A 24,256-nucleotide genomic window follows, 5' to 3' on the forward strand; every position below is an offset into this window, starting at 1 on the left:
TAGGCAAGGTACTTATCCTCAAAAATAGTACGTATCTCAATGAGTTCATGAAAAATTAAATAATAACCTACAATAAAAGTGACTAGCACCAGTGCCCAATACACATAAATAACCCAAGAAGCAGTGCTATAATGTTGACAACAACGATGATGATGATACACGTGACAGTACATTAAGAGACATCAAATCCACACAAAGTTGCTACTGGATTCCAAGAGGTGGAAAGAATACAGCCGGCGACGGGACTGAGAAAGCAGGAGAAGCAGTCCTTAAAACAGGACTTAAAAGAAGGAAATGCTTTCAAGGCAGGAACTCCAGACAACCCAGGAGGCGTTTGGAAACAAGAGCATCCCCTGGGTCTGGAACTGGGTCATGTGGCTGGGAAACTGGGAGATGCAGCAGTAAAGATGAGCTGGTGCTCTATGGGGGGGAGGGGGGAGGAGGAGGCGGCGGGGGGCGGGTTTTGATCACAAAGGTGAAAACCTGCAGAGATCCTAAGTTCTAAGTGTCCCTGAGAGGATCTCAGCATCCTCTCAGTGTGACGGGACCTAATCGCCTAACTGTACTTTAGGGAGTACCTTCCTGGATGCTCTTTTCCAGTTCATGAGAAGAGCGTTAAGGGTCTCACCTGGAGTAGTGAAGATGAAAAGGAGGGGAACAAGGGAAAGTTATAGAAGTAGAGGGAGCAACAAGATTTGGCAGTTAGGATCTGGAATCGTGGAAGAAGAGCGGGAATGAGATGTAAAGGTTGGCCTTCCCTGGTGGCGCAGTGGTTGAGAGTCCGCCTGCCGATGCAGGGGACACGGGTTCGTGCCCCGGTCCGGGAAGATCCCACATGCCGCAGAGCGGCTGGGCCCGTGAGCCATGGCCGCTGAGCCTGCGCGTCCAGAGCCTGTGCTCTGCAATAGGAGAGGCCACAACAGTGAGAGGCCCGCGTACCGCAAAAAATAAAAAAATAAAAAGACTGCAAACGGGCAGGTCACCAGATGGGGGGATGGTGCAGAGGGAGAGGCATAGATTTGACGTGGATGCCCAAGACAGTAGTTCAAAGCCACGGGTGGGGTAGGTATCTTGGGAGAACTTGCAGGCTGGATGAACAACCAGAGTAAGGGGTGGGCAGGGAAGAAGGGAGCTGCCAAGAGTGGGCATAAAGTGAGGGGGGAGAAACTGGAAACCACAAAGTCATGGACACTAAGGGCGGAGAGAGCAGCGTGACCAAAGGGAAAATCAGTGCCAAATGCAACAAGCATCTGCGAGGGGGAGGGGCCTCGGACCTTGGAAAGAGCATCTCAGCAGAGAAGGAAGAGAAGAGTCCAGCTTTAGGGGAAAAGTTTAGCAACTAGGAGGGGAGAGAAATGGAATTATGCTTTGGGATGATGGAGAGATTCTCATGGGGTGGAGAAGAGGTGGCATGTACCAGTGTGCACTCACCCACCCAGTCACGCATGTATCCAACATTACTGAAAGCCTTTTATGTAAAAGACCCTGGCCTTAGCGTGGGAGTTGACACACACTCACACACACACACACAGTCACCATAGGAGCACCCACAAGTGCAGTCCACTGCAACAGCAGCAGGAGAGCTCAGGGGTTACAGAGTCCAGCAGCGGGACGCTTCACCTCCATCTGCAAATCAGGGAAGACTTCTGGGAGAGGCAAGACCAGAGCTGAGCTTTTAAGGTTGAATGGAAGAATTTCCCTGGCGGTCCAGTGGTTAAGACTCGGCGCTTCCAATGCAGGGGTCCCACATGCTACACGGCCAAAAATAATAAAAATAAGGTTGAATAGAGCTTGCGCAGGTAAGGGGGGTGGGGAGGACGGTGAGAGTAGGGGACAGGGCACCCCACCAGAGGAGCTACAATCAAGAGGCTCAGTGTCCGCGGGAGAATATGGCCCGTCTGAGAGATTGCAGGAGCTCCACCCACCTGGAGCAGATGGAGGGAGGAGGCATCCAGGCAGGCAGAGGGTGGATGATGGGACGCAAGCAATCCGGAGAGTAGGTAGCAGGTGACACGGGGGCGGGGGGGGGGGGGAATGGACCAAAGGAAAGAGGAGGGGAAGACAGATTTTTGAGGGGGAAAAAGGAAAGTTGACACCTTCCAAAGAGTCACCAGGACTTCGCTGGCGGTCCAATGGTCAGGACTCCACACTTCCAATGCAGGGAGCGCAGGTTCGATCCCTGGTCGGTGAACTAAGATCCCACATGCCATGTGGCACGGCCACAGAAGAGTCACCAGCTTGCCAGATGAAACAGTTCCGCGGGTGAAGCAAAGCCAAAGGGAATAAAGGCTTGCACAGAATATCTATAAACTCCATCCATTTTATCCGACCACAGAACACAGCTCCCTCCCTTTTATTATATCTTCCTCTTCCATCATGCTACTATATTTTTTGGGCTTTTTCACCACAGGTAATGAAAGAAAGGGAAACTAAATCAGAATTTTCAACTCTAGTGAAAGACTTAGTAGAAAAGAGTTTATAAATATTGGCTAAGGTGAAGTTTTGAGATTTATTTTGGACCTTCCTGCCTCTATAGATAAATGAGACACCAGGCTTATATAAGAATAAAACTTGTTCCTACTTCCGAGGGAAACCAAAGTGGAGGTTTTAACGGCTGCTGTGTTCATGAACTCAATTCACCTCTCACCTCTCTATCTGCATAAGCAATACAACTACAGGTACTTTGGAATTAGACCTTAGTGGTTAGGAGCATGAATTCTTAAGTGGGAGCCAATCTGGGATCTGTCACATATTAGCTGTGTCGACTTGGGCAATTTATCAACCTCTCTGTGCCTCGGTTTCTGCATTTGTCAATGGGAATAAGAGCACCCAGAACAGTGCCCTGTGCTCATAGCTGGTGCCCTGGGAACAGATGCTGCATGAAGAAATGAGCAGGGTAAAGTGGGGTGTGTCGTACAGGGTTTCTAGGAAAGCTCTATGGGAAGTGCCTTTGGCTTCCTGCCCTTTTACCTTCTTCCCTTTACCCTGCTTCTCCTTCCCTGCTGGAAGATGCAGCAGCATTTTAAAACCAGAGGGAGGGAAAGGGAAAGGGGAAGGGGAAGGGGATGGGGAAGGGGAAGGGGAAGGGGAAGGGGAAAGACAGTCTGAGTTCCTGAAGGCTTGCTTGAGCCACAGTGCCAGCCCTGGACCTACCCATGAACAAGAATGTATCTAGTGAAACTTGTATTAGTTTATGCCACTATTTGTCAGGTTTTCTGTTACCTGTAACTAAACTTTGTTGACTGAAGAAAAACATACAACATAAAAGTTGCAAGTTAAGTTTTATTTGGAGATCTTACTGCAGACTATAGCCCAGGGGACAGCCTCTCAGAGAGCTCTGAGGAACGGATCCTAAGAGACAAGGGAGGAACCAGGATATATAGGATTTTTTTTTTTTTTTTTTTTGGCTGAGAAAAAGACACATAGTTGAACATCAAAAGATTACTACTAATCACCAAAAAACCCCCAGACATTTCAAGTTAATTATTTTAGTGGCTTTCTATGTATGAGAAGATGCAAGAATCTGGGCTCACTGAAATTATTCCTTAGGTATGCATCTTAACTAATAGGGCCAGGATCCAAAGCACAGAATGTCTCCTGGTTTTTCTCCATACAGAGTTCCCTGGGGTGGGAGGCACTGCCGTGGCTGACGGCTCCATCCTTACAGAACTGGGATGGAGGTACCACATTCCCTGCCCACACCCACTCTGAATAGGTACAGTTACAAAGATGTTTTCCAACAAAAACGGCTTGCTCTCAGTTACTCCTGAGTAACAAAAATTTTAACTAACATTCACCTTTTCAACCAGTCAACACAAATCCAAGACTGGTGTAATAAAGTGGATAGTCTCATCAATAGGCAATGCAAATAGATATAAATAGAAGAGGTTCAAATTAAAGCTCCTTTGGCCTCCTTTATTATATTTTCAGTGAAAGCATATGGAGGGCCCACGGACTGTAAGAAAATCAGGATGAATGGGGACTCTGTCACACTGGGAAGGGGGCTGGGAGGGGGGCGGCTGGCAGGTCCATTCCCTCCCTCCCTCCCTCTCTCTCTCCGTCCATCCCTCCGTCCATCCCTGCTTCCACCATGCAGGCTCTGCACATCTAGACGCCAGATGGGCCAAGCCAAATAGAGCCCAAGCAGCCCCCTACTTGTCAGGCTACCCAGGTGCTGTCAGGTCAGGTGTATTAGAATTCTCACTGCTGGTCTCCCCCAACAAAACCCACCTCCTGCGTGTTTTCTTGCCAGAGTTATATTCCTGTAACTTAAAACTTTAAACCTTGTGAAATGCAAAGTACTACTGGGAGAGGTGATGTATTTTTTAGAAAACAGACATTTGCATCTTAATTAATGCCTAATACTTTTCTTACAACAGGTTTAACTGGGGGAGAAGGGAGGGCAGGGGTGCTGAGGTCCCTGAGACCACTGTGGGGAGAGGGGGGACTGGATCCGGAAGGGCCCATCAACCTCTCAGCTCCTCTGTTACCTGCTGCCATCATCTATGCCTCTGCTTCTAAGGCGGTGCTGCTCTTGGATTTGTCCACTTTTGTTTACTGAGTTCTCCTGCCTTTTGAATAAAAAGGAGAAGAAACCATCTGCCAATAAAACAACACTGCAGACTCAGAAGGATATTCTGGTTGGCAGATACTCTGCAGACACTCACCAGACACAACCAACTCGTTTGCTAGGTCGTCCTCCAGGGCTTGTAAAGTTACCAGCAAGGATTTTCACTTGAAGAACAGCAGGATTTTGCATTTCAAAGTACTTGCATTTTCAAGTAGAAAAATACAAATAATTCAATATAAATACTACATCAAACCTACTCAGATTATAATCTGACCTTGAGCATCCAGGGTGATACCTCATGTTTAAAAAGACAAAAAAAAAAAAACTTTGGAAGATTTAAATCTAAAATAATCATCAATTTCAGAATAAGTATCACCATTTTGCAGCCATCACAGTAAAAACTGATTCAGGCAAGAATCATTAAAAGAGCCTAAAACCATTAGGTAAAAATTTAATGAGGAACAAGACATTTACATAGTCTCAGATTACCTCCCCACAGAATATTTGTTAATTACAAGAGAAAAGTGTAACTTCTTAGAAGAAACCTGACAGACATCACTCTAACCAAAAGATCAGAATTAATATCACCAACGATGGGACAAACTGACATCATGATGTAATGCACTGTGGAGGCCACAGCACCAGGAATGCATTACCTGAATCTTAAAAAAAAAACAAGAAACAAAAAAAAACCCAGATCAAGAAACTTTTCACAAGACACCTAGCCTATACTCTCAAAAAATACCACAAAGAAAAGCCAAGAAAACCTTTCAGATTAAATGTGCAAGAGACATGACATGTAAATGCCATGAGTAATTTTTTTTAAAGTGCTGGATTGAAAAAAAAATGCTATAAGAATTATTATTGCGACAACTAGAGAAACTTGAATATTAACTGTATATTAGGAAGATCACTATTAAATTTTTTAATTTGGTAATTATATTGTGGTTCTCTATAAGATTGTCCTTGTCTTAAGAGATACATGCTAAAGTATTTAGGAGTGAGGGTCATGAGGTGTGCAACTTAGTGAAGTAACAGTAAAAATTAATGATATTACATAAGTGTGTGTACGTGTGTAGAAGAGAGACCAAGCATGCAGATTGGTGAGTCTAAGTGAAAGTTATATGGGAGTTCATCACACAATTCTTGTAACCTTTCTGTAAGTTAAAAAACTTCTCAAAAAATTTTTTTTAATTAAAAAAAAGTGTCATTGTTTTCGAAAACCATTTAAAGGGAAGTGGAGGATGAAATGGACTGAAATTTTCAAATTCTTTAGAAACAACTAAATTTAAATAAACTTTAATTTAACAGAAGCAGAGCGGTAGTATTAGAGATGGGAGGTTGGGGCTTGTCAGCAGCTGTGTGTATGTGTGTGTGTGTGTGTGTGTGTGTGTGTCTGTGTGTGTCTTTGTGTGTGTGTGTGTGTGTGTGTGTGTGTGTGTGTGTGTGTGTGTGTGTGTCTCAAAATTGTTAACCTCAGGAGGCTGTCAGTCTTTCTCTGGGCCACAAGCATCATGCCACATTTTACTAAGTGGAGGTTATAAACACAGAAAGAATGACTACCCACAATTGAGGGGAAGGAGAAATACCCAGCCTAAATAAGATTAGTACAAATTTGGTGACCTGGTGAGTCACTTCCTCTTAGGAGGAAAGGCAAACATCTCTTGCCCACTGAAATACTCAGAGAGTCTGAGAGATCACCTGAGTTCTCAGCCTGAATCCTGCCATTTACGTAGCAAACCAGGTCAGAAAAGCCCACAGCCCCTTCACTCAGTGTTTCTGCCCACACTCGGTTCAACACCACCGTCGTACCTCCAATTTCAAAATCAATGTCAACTCAGCTCTCTTGGCTGTTTCAGCCTCCACGCTACTAAGTTCCCGGGAGAATACATGCAACTAAGACAAAGGAAATTCCTATTTACTGCACATTTACCTTCCAACCTTGAGTGGGCAATGGCCTTGGTTTTCTTTTGCTCATCACCCCTAACGTTCCTCAGGCCTGATCCAAAGCTGCTTAGTGAGAACTGAAGCTTTGGCACACAGCAGCCTTCCCTCCTGGAAGCCGCGTCTGTGCCAGCAGCACGCACACGTGGATGGATTACGCAGAGCTGTGCTGTAAAGCACACACACGCTCGCCTGACGTGTGCTTTTCATTCCAGAAATACTTGATGCCTAAACCACTTCTACGCCTCTCTTGGCCTGAAACAGTATGAGTGGCTCTGTGCCAGAGGAAGTGTCTGTTTAAAGATGTGGACTTTCTCAAAAGTTCTTTACCTCAGAAAATCATAAATAGAACATTCTACCATAATTATGATAGAATAAAGTAGAAGAGGGAAAGGTTATAGGGAAAAAAAAAATTTGCTTTGTTTTGTTTTTAACTGGCCAAAAAGAAATACTGGAAATATAAGATGTAACATAGAATTATCTTCCATGAGAGTAAAAATTACAGGGTCCAAGTTAGGGCAAGGAGGCAAACATACTACCTTTAACAGGAAAGGGTAGTAAGCCTTTGTAATCTCTGTCGCAAGCATTTATCTCTGTTTTAAGGTCACCCACCAAAGCAAGGTACATAGAGGGTACTGTAATCACTGTTTTATTCTGGAATGTTTTCTATTTTTGTACCTTGCTTCTTTATGACTTTCATCCTATATCAAAAACCAGTGTAAAAGAAGAAACCCATTCTGGTTGACTTAGCTGTCCTTTCCTTTTCTCCACGCTCACTTTCAGATAGTTAAGCTCACTTACCATAAGGAGTATAAAATCAATTAATGCTTTGCAGAACCCTCTGCATCACCAATTGAATTACGAAACACACTCATCCATCTACACACACACACACACACACACACACACACACACCATGTAAAGAAAATGACATCAAGCTCTGTAGTACATACACAATATTATGATCATCCATTTCATGTCCCTCAGGATGGACCTAAAAGACACCTTAGAAATTCTGCTCCTGGACAGAAGGAAGAAAACTTACTTTCTTTCCACTTCTGGTGTTGACACGGTGCTACTGAAGCCCAGTGACTCCTAGGAGAGAAGATTCACAGTGTCAGTGCAGGCAGAACAGCAGGCTTCATCTGATTTGTACATAATACCACTTAAAAAAAAAAAAAAAGGACAGAAGCAAAAATAGATGATTAAAGTCACTGTGCTTACTTCGATCTGGGACCGCAGCTGAAGTGACGTTGGGCTGGCTTCGGGTTTCTCCTAAAACAGAACAGATGCTGGTTTAATGAGACTTCCAAACGTGGCACACACCAGAAGACAAATAGTTGTGTAAGAAGAGATGGGGGGATTTGGAAAATGCTAGGGTACGGTGGGAATAGATGGAGGAGATAAACAGATTTTCTGGAAAAACTATTTTTAAAATGAGAGCCATACCCTTTTAAAATTGAACTGTTTTCCAAACTTCATCACTTGACACTGTTGATAATTTTACTGCAGAAGAAAAAAGCACAATCTAACTGAACGGTACTAAGAGTTAATGGTGAAATGATGCTCTGGATGTGATTAGACCATCATCAGGACACAGAATTTACTATGATCCATTTGTGCCATACAGTCATGAAGAAGAGGCAGAGGACTCAGACAATTTTAGAGACAAAGTCGTAGAGTATAACACGCATTTTATGGTTTTTAAAAAAAACTGTATCCCCTTTGAAAGAAAAAAAAAGAGAGATAAACCTGTTACCTGTGATAAAAAATAATACATTGAAATAAGCTTTGACAACAAAACAGGATAATTACACTATTAGAAGTGTTAGAATATGCCGTAAGAAAATGAGAGTTATACTAGTAAATAGAGCACAGAGCACCGCACTGATAACTTTTCATAAGTAGAGAAAAATTTTAAATCTAAACAGGTGCTAAAGCGGAGGTTCGCATCAAAGTGTCATCCAAGTCCAGGGTGGTCCCCGGCTGACCAGCAAGTCCTAAGCAGGATGATGGGCAGTTTTAGAGGAAGGAGTAATATCACTAATGTTGTACAAGTTTGAACTATCAGATTAATTGTGAGTTTTTCAATAATCCTATTGGGTTCTTAATGATTGCTATCTTCTTCACGACTGTATGTGCACTATATGAAGACTGTTTTGTTGGTCTCAGCTAACATTCAGGAAATGGGGGCAGATCATCCAAATTACGAATTCTCACTTGCATCTAATTGTTCATTTTTTTTCAGGTTGCTTAATTCCTCATTAGCACAACTGCAAATCTAGATCAAGATTTTAAAACTTAGCAATGAAACAGCAACGTAAGTGTAACTCGGAGTGAAAGTATAAATGTAAACAAGGTAACAGGAATACAAATTTCCAGTACAAATAAAGAAATTAAAATGAATGTGTTGGGGTGATTAAATCTGAGAACAGGATGATTCTTCAACACTGAAAAAGTGTTTAATGGACTGGCAACCCACTCACCTCCAGTCCCAGGACCTTATTTGTTATGAAAAAATATCAGAGTGGGTGTGAAGCCCCAATGAACTTCTCTTTGGTTAACATCCTCCTGGTTTTTATTGCCACCTTTGTTTATAATGATCAAATTTATATTCTGTCGCAAAACAATGTATGGAAATGTTTGAGTTATATTCCAAGTCCAATTGGTATGATGGCAGACTCAAGTGCAATCAACAAAGGGGATATGTATTTCAGAGGTTCTTGGTGCTTAGAAAACAATCACGATGCCCTGATACCTAACCTCTTAGCATTATGGCATAGAGAAATTTACAAACTTAAACAGCAGGAGGTAAGCAAAGGTACAGCTTGCAATTTTTTCATCTTAAGTCTTCCTGTTCAGGAGTCGGTATGGAAGCCTCGGCATTCTGACACACTCTATTAGTTCCTCTGAAATGGTCCCTCTAACCCCCAACTCCATAACCATCAACACAAAGTAACTGATTCGACTCTCTTCCCCTCCTCTGTTCTTAACTTTCTTCATAATCTGAGTCTCTACATTACTCGGTAACGTAGACCATGATAGGAAATTACCTGCTTTTATTGTACATTTTTACCTGCACTTTTCTAATAAATTTTATTTATTGAGTGTACCACTTGTTACTCCACACCATAAACACAATGTTTACAGTATATTATGCAAAATGTACCCGTTCCTGCATACAAAACCGATGCTTGTTAACAATCATATTAAATGTTCGATGATCTGGAACTAATATTCTAAACAATTCATTTTCACATGTTAGTTTGTCACTTATAATAGACATTTGACTGTGCTGTAGCTACTTAGGAAATTGGTTGGGTGTGTAGTTTGATATACAATGTATTAAAATTCACCCCATTAAAATAACGGACCCAGTTATTGTTTCCATGCAGAACATCTGTTTTACCAGGAACAGGATATGTTTAACAGGAGATCTTGCACAATGATGTTTCTAGCGTTTTTTTTTTCCCCCAGAACATGCCACAAAATAATGTTGTTCAGAGCAAACATTATTAATTTCATCTCTCAAGGAGAGATGACCATCATTGTTAAGAGACATTTCTTAGAGTAAACGTATCCTAAAGTAAAAGTATTACACAATTGAGGAGAAGCTTGTAAAATTATCCACTAAGTTAAGGACCCATATGATGTTTGGTGAGAAAACAGAATGGACTATGGGCAAAATTCCATCATTATGACATTGATGGATGTCACATGATATTAATGACAAACATACAAAAGACTATCATTCTATCATGTTCTTGCGAATGTGATGAAACCCATGTGGACCTACCATCTAGCCTAAGAAATGGAACGTTACAAATAAGAGTTAAAGCTAGCAGGTGTTCTGACATACGTTTGGATAAAACACCTTATGTACAGAGCATGAAACAAATCTTGAAAATACGTCATACACACTTAAGGAAAAAGTGCTGGATAACTTTTTATTCTGTTTACCTCTAAAAAAAATTAGATTTTTTTTCACAGCACAGTGTGAAATGAAAAAGTGTGACAGAGTCAGGCAGAAGGAACACCAGTCATGTGTGCAGCAATAAAGGGTATTGCTTATGTAATTCAGAAGGACAGATTCAGGTCAGAATGGGCAGAGAATCTGCAGCAACATGGATCGATCTAGAGATTATCATACTAAGTGAAGTAAGTCAGACAGAGAAAGTCAAACATCCTATGATATCACTTATATGTGAAATCTAAAAAAAACCGATACAAATGAACCTATTTACAAAACAGTAACAGACTCACACAAAGCAAACTTATGGTTATGAAAGGGGGTAGGGGAAGAGGAATAAATTAGGAGTTTGGGATTGACAGATACACACTACTATAAATAAAGTGGATAAAGAAAGTCCTACTGTATAGTACAGGGAACTATATTCGATATCCTGTGATAAACCATAATGGAAAAGATTCTGAAAAAGAATATATATATATACAAATAACTGAATCACTTTGCCGTACACCCAAAACGAACACATTGTAAATCAACTATACTTCAATTTTAAAAAATTAAAAGAACTATTGGGGAAAAAAAAAAAAGAATGGGCAGAGAAAGGCTCCTTGACATCCCTCTTCCCTGTCCAGTCCCCAGATTAGGCCAGCCCCTTCTCTGCTCCCAATTCAACCAGTGTAATGAGGGGAAGGGGCAGGAAGCCATGGTCTGGAGCTCCAGCAGAAGGAAGTCCTGATGAAGGGGGGAGGTGGAGTAAGAAGAATTAAAGAGATACACCTGATTGCCCAGCCACTAACTACTTTATTCTGGGACTAATGGATGGTCTACAATACAATTCCTGATTTCGAAGTCATCACGTTGATGGAAATCATAAAAATTGTGAATACCATCAAAATCACTGAGTATGTATGTATCTTTTGGGCATGTTATGATAAGTGATGATCCCTGAGAAATAAGATTCTTCTGTCTCTCATTAACATATTCTGACTGTTCCAGTTGCTACTGCTGTGTAACAAATCATCCCAAACTTAGTTATATAAACCAACAAGAATTTTGTTTTGCTCACAGATTCTGCGGGTAAGAATTCAGGAAGGGCACGAAAGAAAAGGCTTATCTCTGCTCTATGATGTCTTCCTCAGCTGGGAAGATTCAAAGGGGGCGGGGGGTGACTTGATGGTTGGAGCCATAATCATCAGAAAGCTCACTTACTCCCATGTCTGAAGGCTGATGCTGGCTAACAGCTGGGACTGAAGCAGGAGGTATCAGCTGAACACCTATACATGGGTGCTTCCAGAGAGAGAATACCAAGAGAACCAGGCAGAAGTGTATTACCTTTTTTTAAGAAAAGTTACAATTTATTTTCTTTAATTTTTATTTTATATTGGAGTATAGATTAACAATGTTGTGTTAGTTTCAGGTGTACAGCAAAGTGATTCCATTATCCATACACATATACAAATACACTATCTATAACAGAATCACTTTGCTGTATACCTGAAACTAACACAACACTGTTAATCAACTATACTCCAATATAAAATAAAAATTAAAATAAAATATATAACCAAAAGGGCCTATGTATAGCACAGGGAACTCTCCTCAACATTTTGTAATAACCTAAATGGGAAAAGAATTTGAAAAAGAATAGATATATGTATATGTATTACCTGTTATAACATAGCCTCATACAGTGTCACTTCTGCTGGACCCACAAGCCCTTCCGGAGGCAAGAGTCCGAGCCCCACCTCTCACTTGGAGGAGGGTCAAAGTCACATGGTAAGAAGGGCACTGGGATGGGAGGTATCATTAAGGCTGTTTGGAAACTACAGTCCACCATACTGACTGCCAAGGAGATGGGAGTTCAGGTAAGTTTTTGAAACCAGGAATGAGATGAGACTATTTATTCTTGACAATGTCCTGAAACATTTTTTTGTGATTTTTATAGAGTTTACTCAAGCAGCATATCATGGCAATATATTTCATCCTGAACTTATCACATAAAACAAAAAAGAAGCAGACACAGATACACAGAACAAACTAGTGGTTACCAGTGGAGAGAGGGAAGGGAGGAAGGGCAATAGAGGGGTAGGACGGAAAAAGAGTTATTAATGGTATTGTATGACATCATGTGTGTGAAACTTTTGAAAAGTGTAAAGCATTATTGAATTTTTTTAAAAGTTGAAGTATCACAGTGTTTTAGGCTACAGTTATTATTTGTCTCTTATTTCAAACTTATTATAGAAAATCTCAAATATACAAAAGGAAGGAGAACAGTATATATAACAACCTCCCAAATGCTTATTACCTAGCGGCAACAATTTTCTACTCATCAGGATCAACTTCGTTTCATCTATACCTTCACCCATAATTCAGCTCCACCCTTTTACTTTGAAGAAAATCCCACACACCGTATCGTGAAATATCACAATTTTTTTTTTGGCAGGATCTTAGTTCCCCCACCAGGGATCAATCCCGGGCCCCCTGCAGTGAAAGCATGGTCCTAACTACTGGACTGCCAGGGAACTCCCTCACAATTTTCAATGTAAAGGTTTAGCTACCAGGGTTTCTTACATCCTAACTGTGGCTCAGTCTTGAGCAAATGGCTCAATTATCAAGAATTCCACTCTTTCCTAGCACTGGAAAACTTTCTTTGGTTACCGCAAAAAAAAAAAAAATCACTTTCAACAAATTTAGATATTCCATCTAAATGTTGCAAAAGAACATGAAGAAACACACTCCAACTTGAACACAACCACAGAGTTCATTAGAGAAGGACTTACTACTGTTTCCCAGGTATAAATCTATCATTCTAATACTTTTTGAGTATGATATGCTCATTGACTTTGCTCTTGACAGTATTCTGAGCAGTATTTTATGAGAAATAACTCCAAACGTTGGTCCATGTTCAATGTGGGCATCCAGGGAGCCACACAGCACTGGAAGCTGAGCCTGAACCTGTAACTGTAGGTTAGGGTATCATAGCTTAGTTAAAGTTTAAAAAATTTAAGAAGAAAGTGGATGTATGGAACTTGACCTATGAATTAAACTGCTTATCATTAAGCAACATGTGTATGCCTTAGTTAAGAATGACAAATATCATTAACATTACAAATTCTTAGTGAGTTTGTAAATTACAAACGCTTAAGGAAACCTCCCTAACTTAATGAAGTAGTAACAGAGAAAGCCAAAGCAAAATATAAATATTGCCCAACATGGGTGCATGTAAGTATGTGCATAGGAAAAGGTCTGAGAGGATCTACACTTCTATTCTCTTTGCCGCTTTTTACAAGCATGTAATCTTGCATTACCTTTATTATTTCTTTTAACAATGGAAAATCAGCTTAAAAATACAATCTCCAAACCAGACTTACAGTGGTGATAATTTTGCAATTATTATACATACAAATATCACATACAAATATCAAATATTATGTTGTACTCCTGAAACTAACACGATGTTTACCCCTCCTGATTTTCCAACTGTAAAGTTCGTTTGGCTTTGAGCACTGGCAGCATTGAGGGAGGGACAGATGTGGCAGAGGGTATGTCAGTTATACTTCAATTGTTTTTTTAAGTTCTAATAATAGTATTATAAATAGTAAGAAATGAAGAAAAAAGGTTTTATAATTAAACAAATTTAAATTTAAAAACAAATGATTCCTTATAATATGATATCATATATCATATGATATCACTTACATGTGGAATCTAAAAAAAGATACAAATGAACTTATTTAGAAAACAGAAAGAGACTCACGGACATAGAAAACAAACTTATGGTTACCAAACAGGAAAGATGGAGGTGGTAAATTTGGAGTTTGGGATACAGCTACACAATACCATATATAAAACAGATAGGGACCTGGTGGTGCCAGTGGTTAAGAATCTGCCTGCCAATGCAGAGGACACTGGTTCAATCCCTGGTCCAGGAAGATCCCACTTGTTGCGGAGCAACTAAGCCCGTGTACCACAGCTACAGAGCCCGTGCACCACGACTACTGAAGCCTGCGTGTCTAGAACCCGTGCTCCGCAACAAGAGAAGCCACCACAATGAGAAGCCCAAGAACCGCAACGAAGAGTAGCCTCCGCTCACCGCAACTAGTGAAAGCCCGCAGGCAGCAACAGACCCAAAGCAGCCAAAAATAAATAAATGTTTGAAAAAAAAAAAGGATAAACAACAAGGTCCTACAGTATAGCACAGGGAACTATATTCAGTATCTTATAATAACCTATAATGGAAAAGAATCTGAAAAAGAATATATATACATACATATATATATAACATATTGAATCACTTTGTTGTACACCTGAAACATTGTAAATCAACTATACTTCGATTTAAAAAAAAATAAAAATTATAAAGTTAGTTATAAAAATTAAAAATTTTAAACTGCAATCTCCAGATCCTATATATGTTTTTAAATTATCCACATGTATATGTTTATAAATGTATGAGAAAACATCTGAAAGGATTCCTAAACACCAATGATAGTTCCTGCAAAGGCCACTGTATTTCTGAATTTTTAACATATTTTCAAGCACATATTAATTTTGTAGTTTTTAAACATAATAACCATTCTAAAAAATTAAATCTGATAATTTTAGTTTTATCTCAACAATTAAAATTAAAACTTAAGAAATATCAAAACTTAATTTCTCAAATTAGGCCATGCCCTGTTTAAAATTCTTCAAGTGTTAAAAGTTTTAATAATTAGTGTCATAAAGCTATGCATGAATTTTATGTTTAACAATAAAGGTCCATGATGATTTTAGAGATAATCTCATATTCATAATTTGAATGAAAGAGACTAAACCATAGTATCATACAGTTTTTTAAGAAAGGAATCAGATGACAAAATTATTAGGGGAGAAAACCTCAAATCCATTTCTTATCAACTTGGACAATTTCTGGAAATAGTTCCCTAAATGTTTATTACGTCTAACATAGAAGCAAAAAAAAAGAACAAATGTTTCAAGATGAAATCAGTGGTTTGCCAAAACCAGAACCAAAACATGAGAGCACGTGTGTGCTGTCACCAGCTTGGGCATGTGCACGCGTGCCCAAACACAGGCAACACACACACACAAACACTCTATAAGGTCACACCAGTAGGGCATGGGTCAAATAGAAAACTAAGGTTCTGACCCTGATAGGCTACATTTTCACTCTGAAGTGCTACAACCCACTGTGCAATACACCAGCGTCAAAAACCCACTCAGGGCAGAGTAGGACCAGGAAAGCAAGTATCCTGCCCCCATCCTCACCCTAACTTTGTTTCCACGTTCTTGTGGAAATCCACACCTCTCCCTCCCTTCACGCTGGCAGAGCTGGAAGCCAAATGAACTTTACAGCTGGAAAAGCAGGAAGGCTAAACCCCTCTCCTATTCCAAAAGCGGAGAGGAAGAACCTCAGGCGCCCACCAGCTCTGCTTGGCATCAAGTTCTCCTCCTCCATCCTGGGTACAGGAAGGAGGCCTCGAAAAAAGTGAAAGGACTGAGCGCTTACAACTTTCAGTTACAAGTGAAACGCCACATGCTCTTATTAATGTGTGCAATTAATGGAGGGAACCAAGCTCTGAACTGCTGGGCAAAGTTGCTGCTGGTGGTCGATTTTAAGACGCATGCGGCATCTCTCACTTGACAAGAAGACTGAAGTGGTGGTACCTCCCGTTGGCCGAGTCTCCTCCCCTCTTGTCTGACTCCTCCATTCCAGCCCATCCGTGTGGCATGTGTTCATTTTCTCAGGATTTAAACCTCAATGTTTTCTTGGGCGTTTTCTCACTCCCCATCACATCAGCTACTAGGAGCTGCTGCTTCTCCCTTCACGTGGCTTCTTGCATCCAGCCAACCCATTCCACTCCCACAGACACCAGCTTCTTTGCAATCCTCCCCTCACAGACCTGGACCGCGCTGCACAGGAGAGTGGGAGGTGATGACGTCAAGCCAGGAGAATTGAGTTCCAGTCGGGCTCCCACTTTAGACCTCCATTTTATTTTATTTGTTTTTTCCAATGGCAATGAAAGAGAAATGGACCATTTGATTATCTTTAAGTTCCTTTTGGACTCTAAAACCCCAGGATGGAGCAGTGTCATGCCCATTCAAGCACTACTGTCCATTAAATCTTCTTGAAATCCTAATGCTATGTCCTTGCTATTTAAAGTGCTTCATGTAACATGAGCATTAGAATCACCTGGAAGCTTGTTAGAAAGGCAGTCTTGGGCCCCACCCCAGACCTCCTGAATCAAAATCTGCATTTTACCATGATCCCCAGGCCATCCGTTTGCTCGTGTCACTTTGAGAAGCACACTGCTTTGTACTCTGTGTCATTTCTCCGTTCCAAAATTTCCCCAAAATGTGGAATCACAATACCAACAGGATAAAGTCCACATTTCTGAAGGAGAGGCCATTTGACCGACAGGCGGATCACAAACTGGGTGCTGGGTCCAATGTCTTAGAGACCGGGTGCTGGGTCCAATGTCCCCTAAGTGCTTGCTGTCCTAGTAGTTTCACTTCTGTTTCCTTTCCACCCAAACCCTAGTCATCCTTCATCTACAAACCCACCTCCCATTAAACCTTCGCTGCCCAACTGTGCCTTAAATGCCATTCCTGAAGGTCTCCCTACATGTAGCTACTCTTCTGCTCACTTATTTGCATCGTATTCCCTCAACTAGACTGTAAATGCCTTTTTTTTTTTTTTTTTTTGCGGTACGCGGGCCTCTCACTGTCATGGCCTCTCCCGTTGCGGAGCACAGGCTCTGGACGCGCAGGCTCAGTGGCCATGGCTCACGGGCCCAGCCGCTCCGCGGCATGTGGAATCTTCCCGGACCGGGGCACGAACCCGTGTCCCCTGCATTGGCAGGCGGACTCTAAACCACTGTGCCACCAGGGAAGCCCTGTAAATGCCTTCTTAACGGGGATTCATTGTACCCACATACAGACAGGCACACAGACACACAGAGACACACACACACACACACACACAGTCTCACAGTCCAACAAAAACTATTCAGCACTTATTATGGACCAAGCCCCATGTGAAGTGTTAAGGAGGCAGCAGTGAACAAGACAAGGGTCCCCATGGCTGTTACTTTCTGAACAAGAGAGGAGCTTGATGGCTATCTATTGGTTTGATTTGTTTAAACTGGATTACTTTGCCAGTAATTCTGACTCTTCCATTAATTTTTCATTCCAGTCCTACTGATTGGGACATGTATTTTCATGCTTTAAGATTTCTTTCGGGTTGCAGAGTTAGATCGGTAAGTAAAAGCAATTCAACAAATATTCTCAAAAAGATCTACAACTCAGACCTATAAGAACTTAAAAAGACCATGTTAAGGTATTGAATCACTTTTAGGGTAAAATCTGTAGTAGTCTGTGTGTTCTAAATTCGGTCCCACAGGTTGTCATATCTTATTTTACCTAAATCGTTCATAGGTGAAACAGGAAACGTGAGTCATTTTCAGGCTCCTGTAAATAAGCTCACCGCCCAGCATATCAACTTTTTTCTAATGAGTGAAAGTGAATGGAAAACTACTCTCATCCCACCACATCAAAGAAGAAATGTTCCAAGGAAACAGCTTTTTTTTTTCACAGTTGAATGCTATTATACTAACTGCAGCCTTAAAACCCAACTATAATGAACAGATCAGTGAATTTCTATAAGCATTGATAAGAAACCAAAAGTGGCAATTTCCAGCTAGCCATTACTGCTCTGTGGTAATTAAGTCTCCTTGCCGCATTAGTCCATGTTCTCTAAGCCTTTGTTCCATATTTATTAGACCTCTCCACATTCCAAAAAATGACTTAAAATGCCTGATAAAGCTTAAGTGCAATGTTGCCTGATAACGTTAAAAAACTAATGTAAATGATACAAAGGGGGAGAAAAATCAAGATTGTGTAGTAAAACTGGTCCATGAATTAGGTTAGTTCACAAAATTCAGGTTATGGATTCTACACTAAAGATAGACCACACGTTTGGGGCTAAGCTTCTAATGTTTAATGCAAAGGAGACATGATCGGTTAGATGGACATTATCCATCATGAGAATGAGAATTTCTCCTCTGGCTTCTGGCAGAGAGGACACTATATCACACTGACCAACGTCACAAGCCACGCCCCTGCAGAACTGTCCCACAAGTGCTCTAACTTCAGCAAAGCTGGAGGTAGGCCTGAGATCCCCTCGTGAAAACCAAGGGACCTCCCAAGGGGACATTCATGAAACGCACATCCTCCTATCTACCGGAAGTACCCAGGACAGGGGCAGAACTCAGTCTGGGGAGAAAGCAGGGTGAGTTCTGCCATCTTGAAGCATGACTATGCTAAAACACAGGGGAGAGTCAGTGAATGTTAGACGAACTGGTTAAAATCAGGGATAATTTTAATCTAAGACTGTCAAGCTTGGTACTCTCATGCCTCATTTCAAACAACAAGGCAGTATGATTCTTTAATTTCTAAACTGTCTTAGGAAATGATACACTAGATCTTTCAGGCTACAACTTTAACAGTGTTGAGTACACAGCACGCACCAAGCATCTTGAAGACAGGTAGGAATGAGACCTAAACCGTTGCCTGATGATAGATCATTTCAATAAAATGCATCACGGTAGAAGAATGCACCTTTTACTACGAACGAAGTTAACACAAGTATGTCATGTCATATAAATGTAAATATTAAAGACACAGCGTCATGAAGACATTTTAATCACCCTTTTAAAAAAGTTGTGAGAGAACTCCCTGGCGGTCCCGTGGTTAGGACTTGGTGCTTTCACTGCCGGGGCCTGGGGTCGATTCGACCCCTGGTTGGGGAACTAAGATCCCGCAAGCCGTGCGGTGCAGTCAAAAAAAAAAAAAAAGTTGTGTAGTTCAATTTTTCATTTTACTAGCAGGACTTGGCTTATGAAGACCAACATACAAATGGCCCCTGCATTTCCCAGTGGTGGATGCGCACAACATCCAGCCCCTCTGGATGGCCCATCCAATCTCACTGTTGTGAGAACAATGTGCAGTGATCCACACTCACCAAGAGATACTCTGGGTACATCTAGTTGCTGACTGGGATCGATAAACCTGAGACAAAAGTCACAGAAAGCAACTAAACGGGGCCCACTTATTTTTAATTTCTCTCCGTGTCTCTTCATTTGCTCTTTCATCTAACCACTCCTTAATTTAAAAAATAGTTATTGGGCTTCCCTGGTGGCGCAGTGGTTGAGAGTCCGCCTGACGATGCAGGGGACACGGGTTTGTGCCCCGGTCCGTGAAGATCCCACATGCCGCGGAGCGGCTGGGTCCGTGAGCCATGGCCGCTGAGCCTGCGCGTCCGGAGCCTGTGCTCCGCAACGGGAGAGGCCACAACAGTGAGAGGCCCGTGTACCGCAAAAAAAAAAAGTTATTGATCACACACCGTACGCTAAGCACTGTTCTAGTCAAGAAGGATAAAACAGTGAAAAAAGACAGTTGCTGCCTTCATGGAGCTTACATTCTAGTGATTTCTAAAGTCACTCATGGGAATCATTTGCACTTAATGTCTAAATCACAGGCCCTGTATTCCTTCTGTTCTAGCACCAGGCATGATATCTGGACAGCTGTGCTCAGCTTTGGATGCCAGATTTTCCAGATGATAATGAAAACCAGGAGAACCTTTGTTAGAAGGGTGTCTAGAAATGGAATCATATGAATGAGATCAATTGGAGGACCTGGAGCTGTTTACTCAGAGAAGGGAAGGAGAATGCAAACATGGTAAGGGCTCCCAGGGAGAGAGGGCAGACAGCCGCCTTGTGCCTCTTCCCATCCAGCACAACAGTAACAGGCCGCTGCACGCTGAGGCACTGAGGAGGGGTTGAGTGGGAAAACATTTATTACATGTTTAAATAACATATACTGATTACCAGAGTATTAGTGAAAATGTTGAATTTTTCCTGCGGCATGCGGGATCTTAGTTCCCCAATCAGGGATGGAACCCGTGTCCCCTGCAGTGGAAGTACAGAGTCCTAACCACTGGACCGCTAGGAAAGCCCCATGAAAATATTAAAAACTGAATTGGTACAAAACTTCCAAGTAAAATCTTTTTAGTTTTTTAATAGAACTTTGAGCTTACTGAAAAATAACTTTAAAAAAATTAAGTTATATGATTGAAACGACTGTAAGCTAAGTTAGGCCAAAACTTTTAGTGATGAGCTCTTACCACTCTTGTTGGTCGTTACTAACAAGGAATTTTATTCACACAACTAAGTCATCAAAATTGTTTTGTCCATTTCTATAACCACTGAAATACTTACGGCAATTTACATTGCAAGGATCTAACAGCACTTTGCCTAATGTCACAGTGAAACTGCGTATGAAAATGTAACAGATTTCAAATCTAGTTAAAATTTTTCATATTAGGTATTACAAAATGACCAAGTTCTAATGTCCATCCTGAAACTAGCTCAGCCGCACAGGGCCAGAGAGTCGCTGTGCCACCGCGTCTGACCACTGCACCTTGGCCTACATGCCTGAACCATGCCCCAAACTCCTTCAACAGCTCCAAGTCCCCGTGCCCATGATGTACAGGAGCAGAGCGCCGGGCAACCGGCTGACGAACTGCGTGCCACCCCTGAGCTTGCTGCCAGAGGAATCGCATATCGAGGTCCCTCCTTGGGACCATGCTCCAGTGAGCCGTAGAACAGAGGTTCCACACTTAGTGCCCTGCAATCCCCTGGAGGGCTTGTTCGACACTATTGCTGGGCCCCTCTCCAGAATTACAGATTCAGTCCATCTGGGATGAGCCCTCTCATTTGCATTTCTACCAAGTTCCAGGTGATGCGCACCCTGCTGGCTGGGGAGCTATACTTCGAGAACTGCTGCCCCAGACAAGGCTGCTCAGGGCTGACTCTAATGTTGGATTCAGTGGCCTGGAGGTTGAAGGGATCAATATACCCGGAGACATACCTAAACTCCAGCCTGGTCTTCACTGCTCTAGAAGGGAATGACCAAGACTAATGATTGTTAATTTGATTTTATTTATTTATTTTTATTTTTTGGCCACACCATGAAGCTTGTAACATCTTAGTTCCCCGACCAGGGATTGAATCCGGGCCCTCGGCAGTGAAAGTAAGGGAATTCCCAAGATTGATGATTTTAAAGTAAAAGGAAAGAGGTAGGCTCAACATTATTTAACAACAACAACAAAAAAAGGCAGGTAAAGCCAGGTGTCTTATAATAGAATGAATTATTTACAACATGTAGAATACATATAACTGGAGGGTTTGAGCATTACCATGGGACTGTCTACTGACTGGGAGGGACTGTTTTTCAGAAACTGATCCAGACCTCTGTCGACTACAGGGATTGTGCTGGAGTGTAATCGTTGGAAATTAAATAAGCCTTTGTGGGAAAATTTACTTTTTACATTACACTTTTACAGGAAAATGAACAAGTCCTAACCCAGTGACTCACTTGTTTCAGAATGAATAATCTTCAGAAGTTGGTGACAGTCTATAACTGAACAAAACTCATGTATTCATTTATTCAACCCATATTTCCTAAGTGTCACCTCTGTACCTAGTTGACATGCTGGGTACTGGAAGTATAAAGAATAGTCACTGAACTTCAGAAGCTCATGATCAAGTAAGATGAACATAACTGAGAATATAAAAACCCCAAAGCGTTCATATCATCACATAAATAACATCTGCTCTGATTAGTAAGCAGACTGGGTGTCTGAATATGGGTTTTACAAAATTATGTAGCTTCACCAAACTGGAGATGCCAAATTTAAATGAATCCTCTAAGATACTGACTCACATTTTGTCATGATTTAGAGCATTATTATTGTTGTCTTTGCAGCTATAAAAATCAAACGCTGGGCTTCCCTGGTGGCACAGTGGTTGAGAATCTGCCTGCTAATGCAGGGGACACGGGTTCGAGCCCTGGTCTAGGAAGAACCCACATGCCGCGGAGCAACTAGGCCCGTGAGCCACAACTACTGAGCCTGCGCGTCTGGAGCCTGTGCTCTGCAACAAGAGAGGCCGTGACAGTGAAGAGCCCCGTGCACCTCGATGAAGAGTGGCCCCCACTTGCAGCAACTAGAGAAAGCCCTCGCACAGAAACGAAGACCCAACACAGCCAAAAATAAATATAAATAAATAAAAGATTGATATTAAAAAAAAATCAAACACTATCATAACATTTAACCATTGTTCTTTCTCAGACTTTGAATCATATTTTCAAACCATCTTTAAAAGTTTTTTAACCACCTTTTAAAAATTCATTTATTTATTATTTTTTTAAATTTATTTGGCTGTGCCAGTGTCTTAGTTGCGGCATGCAGGATCTTAGTTGCCACGTGCAGGATCTTCAGCTGTGACGTGCCGGATCCTTTAGTCGCATAATGCGGGATCTTTAGTTGTGGTATGCGAGATCTTTTTTTTAGTTGTGGCATGTGGGACCTAGTTCCCTGACCAGGGATCGAACCCGGGTCCCCTGCATTGGGAGCGTGGAGTCTTAGCCACTGAACCACCAGGAAGTCCCAAAAGTTTTTTTAAACATCTTAAAAAGCCTCAGAATCAATGACAATCAATGACAATACAGTGTATTCCGAAATCATCAGCCACGAAGTTTTACTTCTAAAAGAAATGGACTTTTGAATTAATAGCAATGATGTAAAACATTTAAAAACACATTGGGATTGACATATATACACTACTATGTATAAAACAGATTCCTAATAAGAACCTGCTGTATAAAAAATAAATTAAATTAAATTAAAAAAAACACATGCATAGATGTCATAGTATTTGATTAAGAAGAGTAAGAATAAAATAAAAATTGGAATCTCAGAAAGTTGAGACAACTGCCAATTTTCAGCCCAGGGCAAACTTTTTACTGCTGTATTATGAATGCTTGAAAAATCCGATTTATAATGGAAACACAGGCAGACCAAGCCCCAATGTAATATACATAAATGATATGTTTCTGTTCTTGTCCAGTGATTTTCCTCCTTTCTAAGCATTAATCTTTGAATGCCTCACTCTATATATTATTGAACTTAGTTCAAAAGCAAATGAAATCTAAAACACCCATTTACTGAATGGCTAAAGTGCCATGTTGAAATTACTGTGATTTATCTGTTTCTTTAACGGTTACCGTAGCAAACGTACTTCATTGTTCAAAATTATTACCTGGTGGCACAGTTTACTCTGGTTTAAGCATAAATCTATCACCCCGTTCAGAACAGCAGCTGTTTGTCAAGCTCTCATTCCTGGTTCACTCATCCACAACCACGAGCCTCGACTTTTTATAACCCGAAAGTGTATCTACACGTACACTGAGGTACATAGAGATGGCACGCATTTTTTGGAAACCAATTAAATTCACGTGCACCACGACTACTACATTGGGGGAGGGGCAAGGTAGAGTACCATTTGCCCAGTACTGAGTTCGATCCCTGTGCTCACATGCTTACTCGTACCTGCATGACCGGCAGCTCAGGCACTAAACGCAGCCCCGTCTGTAGAACTATTATATTTCTTGGACATTACCGCTTGCAGGTACTACAGTCACAGCAACTTAGCTGTTGCTGCTGTGGTTATGGAGAGAGATTCTGGTTTAACATCCACACCAAGAGGAGGGCCTCCTCCTCATTTCCCGTCACGTGATTTGGTTGCTGGAAAAGTTGGGAAAACCGTGTATTCTCCACCTCGGGAAAATTTTGCTACATACATGATAATAGACTAAATGGCTCAATATATAAAGGGTGCTGATAAATAAGAAAAACAATACTTTAGACAGAAAAA

The 24,256-nt window shown here is 41.4% G+C and overlaps 1 protein-coding gene across 10 annotated transcripts in view; it reads right to left on the reverse strand.

The window, feature by feature from the left end:
- Positions 1-24,256, reverse strand: part of SASH1 (SAM and SH3 domain containing 1) — a 335,989-nt gene that overhangs the window by 89,611 nt on the left and 222,122 nt on the right. For 9 of the 10 annotated variants that reach the window (XM_067701818.1, XM_067701821.1, XM_067701817.1 and 6 more), the window contains 2 exons: positions 7,739-7,789; positions 7,560-7,609 (listed from right to left, as the gene is read on the reverse strand). In XM_067701818.1, coding sequence (XP_067557919.1) covers positions 7,560-7,609; positions 7,739-7,789 — 101 coding nt within the window. Of the gene's footprint in view, positions 1-7,559; positions 7,610-7,738; positions 7,790-7,963; positions 8,021-24,256 lie in introns of all 10 variants that reach the window. The other variant, XM_067701820.1, reaches the window with a different exon arrangement.

The sequence above is a fragment of the Pseudorca crassidens genome, chromosome 13 (assembly GCF_039906515.1).
Source record: "Pseudorca crassidens isolate mPseCra1 chromosome 13, mPseCra1.hap1, whole genome shotgun sequence".
Taxonomy (NCBI): Eukaryota; Metazoa; Chordata; class Mammalia; order Artiodactyla; family Delphinidae; genus Pseudorca; species Pseudorca crassidens.